The sequence below is a fragment of the Lonchura striata genome, chromosome 2, assembly GCF_050655825.1.
Source record: "Lonchura striata isolate lonStrDom1 chromosome 2, ASM5065582v1, whole genome shotgun sequence".
Classification (NCBI taxonomy): Eukaryota; Metazoa; Chordata; class Aves; order Passeriformes; family Estrildidae; genus Lonchura; species Lonchura striata.
This window is the reverse complement of record NC_140704.1, coordinates 107,560,159-107,574,794: the sequence shown is the minus strand read 5'-3', so window position 1 is coordinate 107,574,794 and position 14,636 is coordinate 107,560,159. Positions and strand designations below refer to the sequence as shown.

The 14,636-nt window shown below is 40.3% G+C and overlaps 1 protein-coding gene across 28 annotated transcripts in view; it reads right to left on the bottom strand.

Annotated features, from left to right (window-relative positions):
• Positions 1-14,636, bottom strand: part of EPB41L3 (erythrocyte membrane protein band 4.1 like 3) — a 139,677-nt gene that overhangs the window by 63,547 nt on the left and 61,494 nt on the right. For 16 of the 28 annotated variants that reach the window (XM_085571946.1, XM_085571949.1, XM_085571954.1 and 13 more), the window contains exon 2: positions 1,369-1,541. In XM_085571946.1, coding sequence (XP_085428072.1) covers positions 1,369-1,541 — 173 coding nt within the window. Of the gene's footprint in view, positions 1-1,368; positions 1,575-14,636 lie in introns of all 28 variants that reach the window. The other 12 variants (XM_021525197.4, XM_085571951.1, XM_085571962.1 and 9 more) reach the window with 1 other exon arrangement.

Genomic DNA, 14,636 nt, shown 5'->3' with positions numbered 1-14,636 from the left:
AGATACAGACACTTAAGGCACTATGAAAGACACTGAGCCTATCAGTGCAGTTGGATTTGGCAGTCTGCTTACAGCATGGACATTTGGATTCAGTCTGGTGATCTCAGCAGGAAGGTGTCACATATCCCCTTCATTAACCCAGTTCTTCTATCTTGCCTTTTACAGAAACCAGTTAATTGGTGATCTTTGGGAAAGAAAGGGATCATGCAGCACATGAAACACCACACACTTCTAAACACACATGGACAGGCTTGGTGCCTAAATTAGTTTAGTTTTTTTTGTGTGTGTGGTTATTTTGGAGTTGGGCTTATTTTGTTGTTTGGGGTTTTTTGTTGCTGCTGTTTATTTGTTTTACATTTTTAATGTGAAAAGAAACTTGAAGTGGAAGGATTATTGAAGATGTCTGGAAAAACATCTATATAGAGAATAATACTTATGCCTAAGACTGACAGAATTACACTTTTAATCAATGACCAATTTATTCAACACCTATCTCTCTTGGAGAAGCTTTGCTTCTTTTCCCTAAACTAATTCCAGGAAACTTCTGATCTATTTGACAGATCAAAATTGCTTCACCAGAACTGTCTACCACAACCACTTCAACCAGCCAGAATTTTTAAAAGGAAAGAGAAGAGGAGGAGCTAGACTGGCTTATTCCACTCTCCAAAGGTAAATGTAATCAGATGAGGGTCATAACCTTACAAAGCTAAAGGAAGAGATTTTCAGGTACCCCATTAATTGTGTGTCACTTACCCATGAAGAAAAATGCCTGTTAATCCTATTGTCTGGAAATTATTAACGGAAAGAAGAAAGCAGCTTCTGGAAATTTAATAAGTGCAACAATGAACTAAATGGAAAAGCACGCACTAGCTCTTCTGAAACCTATTACATGAATAGCTCAAGTAATTATAATGCAGTCATTTCAGACCCACGAGAAACTTAAGGGACCACAGATTCTTCATGGCTCACACATCAGACAAGCAAGCATGAAATCAGTGTTCAGCAGGTGTCAAAAGAAATGAACTCTGAAAACATTTTCAGCTTCATAAAAACTGACACTGTTTGCTATCTAATGCAAAGGCAAGGTTGAAGATGTTTCCTACTTAGTTAATGAGACCGCCCTCCTGTTTAAGCACTGGGGGCAGAAATACCCGCCATGAATTTAAAAACATTCTGCATGAGAACTATTTTCCTTTAAACACGAAAGACGAACCAGCCCAGATCTACAGCATCCCGTCAAACACCCTTCCACACGTATCTGAATATATCTTTGCGCTGCACACCTGCCAGGCTGGCTATTTCCTGGCAGCAGTAGGTGGGTGCTCAGCCAGTTGCGTGCAGCGGGCGCGTGTCCGTGGGCTGCCTTACCTGCTCCTTTCTCACGGGCGTGCTGTGCGCTGCCACGGCCGAGAACTGCTCGAGCGCGGTCTGGTGCTCCTCACCGGGCTGCTGCGGCTGCTGCTCCTGCGGCTGGCTCTCCGCCGTCCCTTCCTGCGCAGGGCTCTCCTCCTGATCCTGCTCTTTATCCTTGGACTCGGAGTCTGATCCCGATTCGGTAGTCATGGTTGGTTATTCTGCAACACACGGTGAGCAGACCTACTGAGCACAGTCTCATGGCTGTGAATTTGTAAGATAGGCATATAAAAAGAAAGATCTGATAGTTTTAGTCTCAATATCCTCAAAACTTAAGTGCCTATCACACTGGCCCAATCAGGATCCCTAGATAAGCTTCCCTGGTGCAAAAAGACCAGGTCTAAATGCATCCATACTGTAGGGGAAAAAATATTGCAAAAATCTGATTCTACACAGTAATACACAGACGCTATAGGACTTACGTGCAAGTTAAATACAGAATACACAGTTCATAATTCATAGAGGGAACGTAACACATTGGGCCTTAAATTTAACAAAAGCCAGTGGAGTTTGGGTTTCTAAACCATGTGGAAACTTGAAAAATTAAATCTTTTGTCCTTCACATTGAAATCAACAGAACTTGAGCTCCTCAACATCTGCACTCCCTTTTGGAAATGTACTCAAGTACTTTTGATGCTTCCAAGCAATATATTAATAGTTGAACTAGATGATCTTATAGGTCTTTTCCAACCTAAACAATTTTATAATTCTATACATGCTAGAAACATCTGAAATGTTTCTGTATGCCCTGTGCATATATACAGTGCAAACATACATTTGCCCTTAAACCTAGTTCTGTCCTTCCCACTTGAATTAATCTACATTTCTGTCATTTCTTTCTAAGTGCTACAGCATTTAAAAGAAAACATAAAGACTTCCATTAAGTCATTCTAAGTGTTAGATTTCAAATAAAGGGAATACAACTTCCATTGAATGTGAAAAGTCTATTTTCTATTTAATTTTGTCCAGTACTAAATAAAAATGAAAATATTAGAAATATTAATTCAAAATTCTAGCTACTTTAATTAAATAGTTTTGGTGCAAATATGTGGTTGGCACCCAATTCTTAAACAAAATACACGCATAACCAAGCTTTTAAAAAAATACTGTGATTTTTTTATCAAAACAAGGATTTGAAAAAGCAGACTGTGTCAGTTCAGCAAAGGCAGTGTTCTTTGATGTTTGTTATTCATATGTTCTCAGACCTCACAAACTTATTCTTGAATAGCTTGCTACTAAGCAACTTGAAGGCAAACCAGTCTGCTGTAATCTATTTCTGTTAGTCATTGGGATGTGATTTCTTTAACCTGGTAACCATGGCTACTGTGGAATTATAGGTGATTCCACAAAACATGCATCTGCTAATTCACCGTATCAAGTCACTATGAACTCCTAGCATACACTACAATGCTTACTAGTAGAAGCAAGTTTATTGTAGAACATAAGGAAAGTACAAACCTTTCTCTTTTTCATCATTTAAATGTTTGATAAGCTAAATTGGTTGACAGGAAATGTTTTAAACGAGGCCAACTACTATTTTCAAACACACTTGTGTATTCTGCACTTTCAAGGCTAATCTCTCCAGTGAACACACGGCTCTGCAGAGCAAAGGAAGTCACAGCATTCAGCCTGTGCTCAGCTCCTGCTCTGTGTGTGAGGAGTGGGGGTGCATGTTCCCACCCCCTGCCAGCCAAAACAGCATGAGAGAGAAGCTGAGCTAGAAAGCATACATGGCAGATTTATGCTTCAGGCCACATTTTCAAGGTACTAACATGTGACACACGTGTTTAGAAACACATCGTAAATTTCTACACTCAGACTGGCACAACCGTATAAAAAAATACCTTTTGAAATGTGTTATTTAACAAATTGTCCTTAGCATCTACAAAAAGCAATAATTAACTTGGGTCTTAAAATGTGACAGTGAGAAAGGTGTTCATTTAATCAAACTCCAGCTGTCCATATCTGAGATGGTCACTTTAAATGCAGAGCAGAAAAGCAGACGTTTCAGAGAGGGATTCATCTGACCTATTTTAAATTCCTGCTTTAAGCTGTGATAAATCACATACTAGAGTGACTTCAATTTGCTGCGAAGGAAACCTAAACAAGCATCTCCAATGTAGATCACTCAAACCCATCTTCCATGTTCAATTATCCTAAGCCATTCTTTTTTGTACGCTTTAAACGTTAAATTGAACAACGATATTAATCTCTCAGATTTTTGCTTTACGCATCTGTCAAATCAACATGGAATAAACTATTCTTCATTTGATACTCATTATATTTGCCTTGCTTTAAAAGCACCTAGGTCTCCACAAATGTCTCAAGTTTTCCCCTACCCACCCCCCACCCTGTTTTGTCCAAGTGCTTGAGGACATGAAATGCAAATTAATCAAACAATTATTTCAGTAAACTCAAACTGTGTGGTCAGTTTACTTTTCCAGAAACTATGAATTAGGAAGTTACCAAAACCTAACTTACAGCTACAAAAATCATTGCTCAAACAATAACAAAATAGCACCCATGACCAATATAAAGAGTAATGCATGAAGTAAGATACAATACTTTTTATGCCCTCTTGATATTATTTAGAACAGTGTAAATAAAAACTTGCTGTATGATATACATTTCTCTTTAGAAAGAGGTATTACTCTCTATAGGATCAGATTCCCAGCCAGTACTAACCAAAAGTCTCTCTTCTTTCAGCAGCCATCGCCATGCCACTGAAAGCTCATTTTTGCAGCCTGTGTAGCTTCTTTCCTAATAAACATTTGTATACTGTTTGTTTGTAAGCATGGAAATAGACATTTAAAATAGCCCCACAAAAAGCAACTTCATGTAGGATGAGATGTAAACAAGTTTTACTGTTCCTGCCACTTATCATTTTGAATCTCAGGGAACAAGAAACAAGGTTCTTATACTCTTCCGGGACAATTCTGCATGAAGCATAGCCTTACAATACTGAGTTATTCTCTAGAAATTACTTCTTTTCTCTCCAGTTCCATGACTTCTTGCTGGCTTTAAGAGTGCTTTATTAGAAAACTTCATGTGCTTTATCAAATCTTTCAGTGTAAGAGATTTCCTGGATACAATATTACTATCATTAGTCAGACAACAGATGGATTTAATAAACCCAGTGTTGCCCGTTTCCAAATGTCTTTATTTCCCCATGCATGCAGCACATTTAATAACAAATACTGAGAACAAAATACTGTTCTTCCCACACTGTTCTCTCACAGGTGTAAATAGAAGCAAAGCAAACACATCACAAATCCCATCGCAAATCCCATTTCTTACAAACTCCTCAGACGAGAGTACTGTTAAGATTTATTTCCTTCCATCTAGAGCAGGTGGAAAATACCTAAATTACAAGGCAGGAAAGAACATTCCTCTCTCAGTGCAAACCAGTAAGTTGTTTTGCCTTCCTCAGCAAACAGCTGCTTATCCGCATGAACTCTGACAGCATTTCATTTGTTATAAGTAGCACAACAACCCTCCTAGGAAGAGGTAATTTCATTTATTGAAAGAAATAACAGTAATCTTAAGAAATTTACCAACATAAATATTACTCTACCTTTGTTTATATGCAGCAAACCTGACAGAATAACTGGTAGTGCCTAAACATTTATCAAGTACTCAGCTGGCTAAGAATTTCTTATTCTTCTTTGATTATTTACTGTAACTGGCTATGTACCGAAGCTATGACTTCTAATGTGAATTTCAGCACAGGAAGAAAGAAAACACTCAAGTTCCTTAAACTTTTTCTGTTGCCAGCACAGCCTCTGTATCAAATTCCCCTTTCCAGAAAGCAGAAAACAAAGCAATGAAGAGAAACTGGGAACACTACCTTATACAAATGAGGTAATACTATGCAAGCCAGATGTGCTCTTGGATAGCTACACTTTGGCTTACAACCCAGTCTTCAAAGATTCCAAAAGATTAGCTGAGTCCAAACTTAACACAGATGCTGCCTCAGATAGACCGAGGCAAAAGTACATTTGGCTGCAGAATGAAAATCAGAATGAAAATTAAGTCTTTTGATTAAAGGGAGAGGTAGAGGGGAAGGGGGGAGCCCAAAACTAGCATTTTTTAATCTACTACTAAAATTTTACATACGAAAATGTATGTACTGTCAGCAGTGTAAAATAAAACTATCAGTAAAATATTAAAATGTCCATGTTTTAGTGATGCTGACAACAGGTAAGGGAGTACAGATATTAATATACTGGCAAAGTATTAAAACACAACTTCAAAAAATCAACATGGCACTTTATCTATAATGTAGCCAAATCACAGAAAATAAATCTTTTCCTACCCTCACACTACACAAAGGCATTACATAAGGATTACAAAACCAGCAAACCACTTATGCAAAAAAACCCATACATCCTAAATCCTGACACAACACCTAGACCTTCTTTCCTTCAGCTACCAACCTATTGCAGCTTGGGAGATTCCCATTTCCATTAACAATTACTCACTATGGACTTAGAGAACATAATTTACTTTTTTCCATAAGGAGAGCCAAAACCATGCTGTCCTCTGTGTCACCTGCTCCCCTGCAGCAAGTGACAGCCACAATCTACTGTATAAATTCATACATTCAAAAACTTGACACTCTACCTCTTGTTTTCAGAGCACAGAGCTTCTGTGCTGCATCCACAGAGCAACAAAATTCACAGCTAATTGACAGCAGAGCCCACAGTTTAATTAACACTGCAGTCATTAATAAACCTTTATTTATATATAAATACATGCTAGTGAAAATATCCGCTATATTAAGCAAACAGAAGTCACATTAGACAAGAAATTGCAAATTAATTCTAAATAAATGATGGTGTAATGAGAAAACAAAGTTGAACCAAGTATAATTAAATGAACTATACATAGCCACTAATTATTTCCTGTAATGCATGGATTAATGATTTACATTTAAATGCTTCTTTGATCTGATTAATTCTTTTTGTAGAAAGTTCTTTTTTAATTACAGTAATTCTTGAAGATTGTTATAAATCTTTGCAAAGGTCCAAATTTGGAAATTATGTAACAAAATAATGATTCTATACTTCAAAAATAATTTTCTGCATAATGAGAGTCATATTTATCCAATAATGATGAGATGCTGATGAGAAGAGCATATGGAGAACAATATTGCTGCAATGAGCAGTGACAGAAATGCCAATATATGTTTCAAGAAAAGAATACACACCAGAACTCTGACTTCTAGGCTCAAAATATAAACTGTTTTCATCAAACTGCCTAAACCTCAGATCATTTCATTCCAGTTGGGTTCCTTTTTAGGAAAATGATAATTTTCTGTTGATCCTCTTTAATGTGGATGAGTTTCACCCTCACAAGCAGGAGGCACCCAAGCCACAAATGCCTGGCACAGGGTCCCCAAGAGTTAAAACCAGCTCTTTCTTGACCCATCACCAGAGCCCGCAGGAACAGGAAGCCTTGCAGAGGCTTCCCTGGCCTTACAGTTACTTCAGTGGGCATCAACAAGCCAAAGGCACTGCAGAGATGTGTCCTGAATGGACATGGGTGGGAACAACCTCAAAACGGGCCACTGGATGCCCCCTCCCAAGCACTCCTGTCACTTTTCTCATGGTGGCACCAGTGTGACTTTGGGGGCCTGGTGGTTCAGCTGGGAGGGATGGATCTCTCCAGGATGGGGAGGGGGAAGCACCAGCCTTCCTTTGGGCACTGATGGGTACCAATCTGTCTGACATGGCTGTGGGGCTCCAGCCCAGCAAGTGTGACCCTTATGCTTCAATGCACAAACACACCGGCTGCGAGGAGAGTTCACTATTGCATCTTAAATTATACACATATAAGTACAAATCCATCAGAGTCAACAGATTAAAAAAAAAAAAAAGACATGAAGATAAAGTCAAAAAAGCAATAAGAAAAGACATAAAAGGAAAACCAATGGTGAAAGGTTCTAAGCATCCAGATGAGCTGCCATTGTGCCAGCAGAGAGTGCTCCCAGCTAAATGACTTAAGAGATGTGGTGGCAGAGGACATGGGACCAAGCACAGATGCAGGAGGTAGACTGCAGGGAGGGAAGGGAGGTGTTAATCAGCAATTATAAAAAAAGGTTGGTGTTGCAAGATATAGCATGATTGAAGATATTTGTTTGGCCTTCTAGGAAGGTGCATGAAACAGATTTCTTTAAAGCTTCTTGATGAAGATGAGAGGAAAACCAGAGGCAATGTCTAAGGAAGGAGCAATGTTATCTGGAGGAGATGGAGAAGGCACCTTAAAACCACCAGACACACCCTTCCAAGGGGACAAAAAGGGAACTGCAGACATGAGTTACCTGTCAGGACCCAAAACTCCCTCATCCCAGGTACACAAGCACCCCTTTGCAGCACCACCACAAAATGGAAATGGAGCCAAGTGTTTCTGGGGAAACTTAACCTACCAAGCCTGGGGACAGAAACTGTCAGAAGCTTTGAAAGAACCTGGGAAGGGGAGAAATATATCAAAAAGGGATTGTACACCAAAGCAGAACCAGAGACACATGACTCAGGGATGAACATAAAAGGAGAAATGAAGACTAGGATGCCAAGTGACTTAGAATTAACCAAGAGATGTGACAAACAATAAGAAGGGAATCTCTATAAATACATTAGAAGGAAAACCAGACCTGTTACAAAACATGAGAAAGGCTGAATTCTCCAGTGCCTCATTTCACAGCAGCTAGCTGGGACCAGATAATAGGGGCATATTTCACTTGACACACAGGATGTGCAAGTTCAGGTTGGATGGAGTAAGGGAAGAACAGAGCAAACACATCAGTCAGCCAAGTGGTTTCAAGTCAGCAGGGGCACTGAAAATGTCCCTACAGTGCCTGGGGAACCACCATCAATCATATTTAAACCATTAACCAGTGCTATGCAGATGCCAGAAAGGCCAGGTAAGGTCCAAAAGAAACAAAAAGACCAAACACAGCACCCAGACTTACAAAGCAAAGTAGGAGCAGAAAAGCCAGAATCCTTCTAATAGCCAAGTTACTGGAGCTCACTGCAGAAGGATTTCTAATGCTGTAAAAATAATGAGATTAGGAATAATGTAAAAATAATGAGATTAGGAACAAAACAAAACAAATGGCCAGCATTAATGTATCAAAAAGTCACGTCAAACTAGAGTAATGCCTCTCTCACTCTCTCTGACAGGGCATCTGTCCCAGCTGATAAAAAGGAAGTAGAGTAGTACAGATGTCAGAGCCTATATTTAGAAAGGCTTTTAAAACAGCCCCACATGACTTTTTCATGAGTGAACTACAGAAATAGCTTATGTTATCACAAAAAGAAAAAGGAAGGGAGCGGGGGGGGGGGGGGGTGGTGGAAAGGTGTACAAGTGATTAAAATAACCCAAATCCTAGCCTACAAAGTTATCAGCACCATGATGACAACCTGCAAAAACTCATTCATTTGAGGAATCAGCTATTTGGGGATCAGTGGAAGATGGGAGAGTGCCTGATCTGTGCTCAGTATCACACTGATGAGGTTGGGATTCGCCACTGGCATCCTCTCCTGACTTAAAGAAGAGCAGAACAGTCTGAAAGAAAGCCATATATATGCTGAATCTGACTACATTCCTGTAAGGGTAATGGCAGCAGCAGTGGGGCCTCAGAAGTGAAGAAGTGGTGAGGAAGATGTGGGTTAGGCAGCAGGAATGAAGCAGCATGAGAGTCTGATGAACTTCTGAGGGACATAATGCTGGAGGTGTTCTGCCTTCTGCAGCACCAGGGGGGTGTATACAGCATATTATATTAAAGATTTGGATTCATATTTTTTTTGAAAAATATGCATTGAAGAGTGTCAAGAAGGGAGTAGGAAGAACAACAGCAGCTTCAGAAAATGCCACCAGTGGAAAAACATTTAAGGAGCTGGATTTGTTAACTCTGGGAAAGGGAATAGAAAGAGGGGCTGATAAGAGCCCTGCAATACATTCAAGCTTCTTGCAGACAGAAAGTAATCAAGCATTTGCTAACAGTGGAGCAAGAGCCTGACTGGCATCAAGTGGGATTTAGGGTAGACAGCATATCAACTATAATGACAGTCAAGAAGAGGTTATCTATAGCTGTGTGGAGTCATCATGGGACACTTAGATACTGATAAAAAAGCAGCAACAAAATTCTCTGTTTGCAACTTTGTGAAGCATAAGATAGTAAGATTTCTTCTATTTTTCTACCCCTTTCACCTGGGTTGACAACCCTAAATTCACAAAATGCATATATTTGCTTTGGTTTCAGAGCACCTGGATGCACAGGGTGACATTTTTGTCTCCTGTTCTCCTTTAATTTCTATGAGTCAATGAAATTACCTGGGTCTGTTTTGCTCTCTGAACGGGGGGCTTCACACAGCAATAAAGCCCAGGATCACTGCCATTTCTGCTGCCCCACTTGCACACGAGGTTTATGAAGAGTATGACTGACCAGGTTCCCTGTAAACATCAGATCACCTTCTGGAGGTCATAACACCTAGAGCACCCCAAGGCTACCCTAATTTCTGAACAGGAGAAGAAAAATCAGGCCATCATAACATGTTTTGGATCACTTTTTCCTGTCCTGCTGATCCAAGCAGTTTTCCCCAGGGGCAAACATGGATTTTCCAGTGGAAGAAGGGAACTGCATTTTCACACTAATTTCTCTGTTGAGATCTCCAGGCATGGCATGCAGTTGCTCCTGCACCCTTCCTGGCATCCAGAGTGAGGGCTGGCTCTGCTCCCCTCATCCCCCAGGATTGATTGCCAGGATTGATCCAAAAGCAGTGTTGATTACAGCCACTGCTCACCACTCACACCAGTTCCTGCAGATGGCTCCTGTCTGGAAGAGCTCACGTACACAAGCTGGCAAGCACACACTTCTCTGAGAGTGCTGAGTGTAACTATAGAAATGCACTACTTAACCCAAACGTGACAGCTGTTTTATTCATTAAAAAATAATCAAAAGGTGAAGGCAGAACTTCTGAGAAACACAATGAACTGCTGCTTGTAACAGACTTCAGCAAACCATCTCCTCGCAAAAAAACTTTAATCTGCTCAAATACTGCATTGCAGGAAGGTAAAGGGAACCAGAAACAACACACAAATAACTTAGTAAGTCTGTACAGTGAGAAAAAACAGGGAATTACAGGAAGGAGGCAGATGTGAGGAGGAGAAGCAGGAAATGAGGAAACCCATAATGGAGAATACAGCAACATCCCACAGATGTTGATCATGAGAGAATTGCATAGAAACACACCTAACTTCACCCCTCATTTCCACATTTCACTGAAAAAATCTTGGCCCAAAAAAAAAAAAAAAACCACAGCAAAACTCGTTGAAGTTTGATTACAATCAATTGATAAATCCTTCATTCAGAAACTAAAAAGGCAAGAAACAGCCCTCAATGGCACAGGATGATTTTCTGCAAACAAGTGACTTTGATGACTTGGGTTACATTTACATGAGGTTTTGACCTTTCTAAATTGCTCTGGAGCCAAATGTTCACATGGGGCTCCCTATGCACCATTCACTATTTAAAAGTTGTATTTAATGTCACAGAAGCTGAGTGTGCTTCAGGCATCACATCATTAAAGTTCATAGTCTATTATATTGAGCAGAAAATAGAACCAATTCAAACTTAAAAAAAAAAAAAAAGAGTTGCACGAGGTTGCTGACACATGGCAGGTGTGCTACATTATCACACTACCCTCAGGCCAAAATACTGTAACACCTGTGAACAATATTTTTTGTTTCATGCAGTACCTAAATAGACCGTGCTCCAGTGCTCCCAAGCCGGTGACCTGCCTAACCTCACAGAAACAAGAGAATCAGACAGACAAGGTACAAATCAGAGCATCAAGCCCATCTCCTCCAAGGGCTTCTCACTCCCTCTGATCAGACATTTATCATTCCAGCTGAGGTGATGGAAGAATCTATGAAGTAAAAGAAAATTTGAACTGTAATTTTAATATATCACCTCAGCTTTATTGACTTATCTTATTAATTAGAATCCAGTAGTGAAACCACTTGGTTTTTTGCTTTATTTTACTGAATAGTGCTTGAAAAAGTCACAAAGGACTGCTCACTGATAAATTAAACCCTCCCTAGCTTATTGCTTCCAAAAGCAATGTAGCAGTATAATTTTTTTTGAGTTTGGATTTTTTTTCAGTGACTGGATACTTTTCCCCCATTTTTATGTTTGGAGGGAATTCACTGTTACATTTTTGTAGCCTTTTTTCCAATCCAGTGTGGCTCAGGGATGGAAGAAAGGAAGATGGACATTTTGTAGCCAGTTGCCTGATGCCTCTTTCAGCTGGCCACAGCCATTTCCAGTGTCCACCACTGCTCCTTCCCAGCAGGACACAAATCAGCACTGCGGCTGCGAGCTCTGCTCCCAGCTCCCAGCTGTGGCACAGGCTCACAGGCACCACTGCCTTGCAGCATGCTCAGCTTCAGCAAGTTTTCCATACAACTCTCCAGAACTGAGCATTTTAAAAGCAGTTTTTTAAGGGGGTCATGAATCACTTCTTCTCAGAGGCAGATGTCTGACCTGGGTCATCCAAAGCAGAGAACTCTTGAGCAATGGTTTCCCCCACAACATCCCAGAGCAGTGCTTGCTCTCCACCCCTAGGAGCTCCAGGTGAATTCCTCAATGCTGGATTAAAATAATTGAGAAAACGTCAAAAATTCAGACAGATACAAAAGGAAGGAAGAAGTCACAGGCAGTGAAAAAAATGCAGAAGAACCACCCTGAATTCATGCTGGGTCCTAGTTAAAGGTAGGCAGCTCTGTGTGAGGAAAGCCATCATGCTAAGGCCTGGGGACAGAAGTGCTCCTATTTCATCTTCCTCTTTTCCTTTTGTTCCTTCCTATACTAACACTAATTTTACACCCCGTGTTTCAACTTTTGAAGGCACTAAATGGGTCTGATGCAGCAAGACTACTTGATGGTGAGGCATCACAGTGGTTTTAGTTGTAATAGCATTTGTTTTTCAGAAATGGATTATTCATTTCATATTTAGATTTTAATCTCCTGGGCATTCATGTCAGTTTTAAATATAAAACACATCCTGCAATATCAAGTAAAAGACTTTCCACTGTGGAGCACTGCATCAGGAAACCACTGGCTCACCAAACAAATTAAAATCTTGTGTGCCTAAACAACCAAACCTATGGCATCAGACAGCTACGTTTTCATACCTAACTCTTCCGGGATCTCCACACTCCCCAGAGCTTTAATTACCTGCTAGAGATTACAAAAATACTGTTCAATTGGCACCAGCAGCTAGCCCATAACACGTGTGCTCCAGGTTACACTGTCACTGCAAAAACAATCTCCTGGAAACCTCTGAAAATGCAGTCCAACATTTCCCTCCCCCCTGCTCCCAAAACTCAAATGCACATACCACAGTCAGCCCTAATGCCTCATAGACACCAGCTGTAAAATCATGGGCTGGATGCAAACCAAGATCTGAGGATGCTTTGGGACTTCTAGGAACAAATTGGTCAGTGGAAACACATAAACAACAAGTATATTTATGGTGGGTCCAGGCATCTGTAGTGTGATCTCACTTAAAATCAGCCAGAAAGTGGGACTCTCTTCCAGAGCCAGTGACACTTTGATTAGATGTTTTAGAACCTTTTCAGTTAAATGTTTCCAAAGCATGGGAAGCTTCTTTACACTTCCCAATGCACACTAGTTCAGTCCTGAAGGTCCTTTGCACAATCAGCTCTGTAAGGAATTAACAACAAGCTTTCAGTGTCTTCACATAACATCCCAGTAAAGCCAAAATCTTTCACCATCTGTGCAGCTACACCATACTACAAGGATTTGCAGACCAGCATCGAATACAGCCTGACAAAGAAAATAGCTTTCTTTAAAGAGGCTCTAACCCTTTTTACCTCTTAAACCCTGAAATGCTCCACATACTGCTCCATAGTAATTACACTATATACTCCTGACCCAGTGTTATACTGGATTATGCTGTCTCTGAAGATGGATGTCACCAGATCTGGCAATTCCTCTACAATGTGTATGACCTTCCTGGAGTTCAGACACGTAGAAACGACAGCAGCTCAGAGAGGACAGAAGGGGTTGAGGCAATTGGGACAGACAGGTGGCCTAAAGTGTCCCCACAAGACAGCGGTCAGAAAAAGAAAAAAAAAAAAAAGAGGGAGGAGGAGAAAACAAGAAAGCAGAAAGTTGCAGTAATGCAGCCTAATTAAAAAAAAAAAAAAAGCATAAGCGGGAATGGACAAACTCTTGCAGCAGAAAGAAGAAAAGCTCTTTGCAGCTTTTAAATCACTAGGGTTTCATAATTTGAGAGGAGAAGTGAAGGTAATTAAGCTAGATGTTGCAATTCCCAAACTCTGTAATAAATTACTTTAAAACCTAAATTCTTTCCTTCCCCACATACTTTTCTTTAAACATACCTTTGCTAGATATTTGATAATGTGTTTTTAAGCCTACAAATTCTGTCCACTACAGAAGGCCACTAATTCTGTCACTACAATCTACCTTAATTTACGGGAGAATGCTACAGTTCAGAAATAAAGGGAGAGACTTTGATATCAGATGCTATTTAATGTGCTGAGTTTCAAACTTGTCACATGTGCTAACAAGGTAAGTGCCCAAATCAGCGAACTAAGTCCATGAACAAGTGGGTTTTGCCATCTTTCCTCCTGATGTTATGCAGGATCCTATACAAGAGTCTCTGGTCAAGTGACAATGGATTGCTGTGCATGCAACTAATGATTATTTTATTTTCAAAGTTTAACATATCAAACAACTTTGATACCTTAGTGCACAATTCAACCTTCTCAGAAGCTAATAAATAGGAAATACAGTTACTCCCTAGAGCATCATAAATGGTGACTCAACAACCACAAGCTTCTCCTAGAGCTATGTCTGATGCTAGATTAACAACAGAGTCACACTTCACCTCTCCTTCCACTCTTCTGCTCTCTCTGTAGTCTGTTTTCTGTGGGGAACAACTCTATGCCAATATTCACAGGGCCATTACATCTGAGCTAAAAAATGAATGAGGTAATCCACCACCTCCCTGGATGTCATGAATGCTCCAGGGAACTGGTACCCTGCAGCTGGTCTCCAACCCATTCTGCTCTCTGTCACCTTCACTATATACATGTGTTTTACAACAGCTGGGTTTGCAAAGAAGCTAGAAACCAACCAACCCTTCCCCCAGCTCCATTAATGATCCCTACAG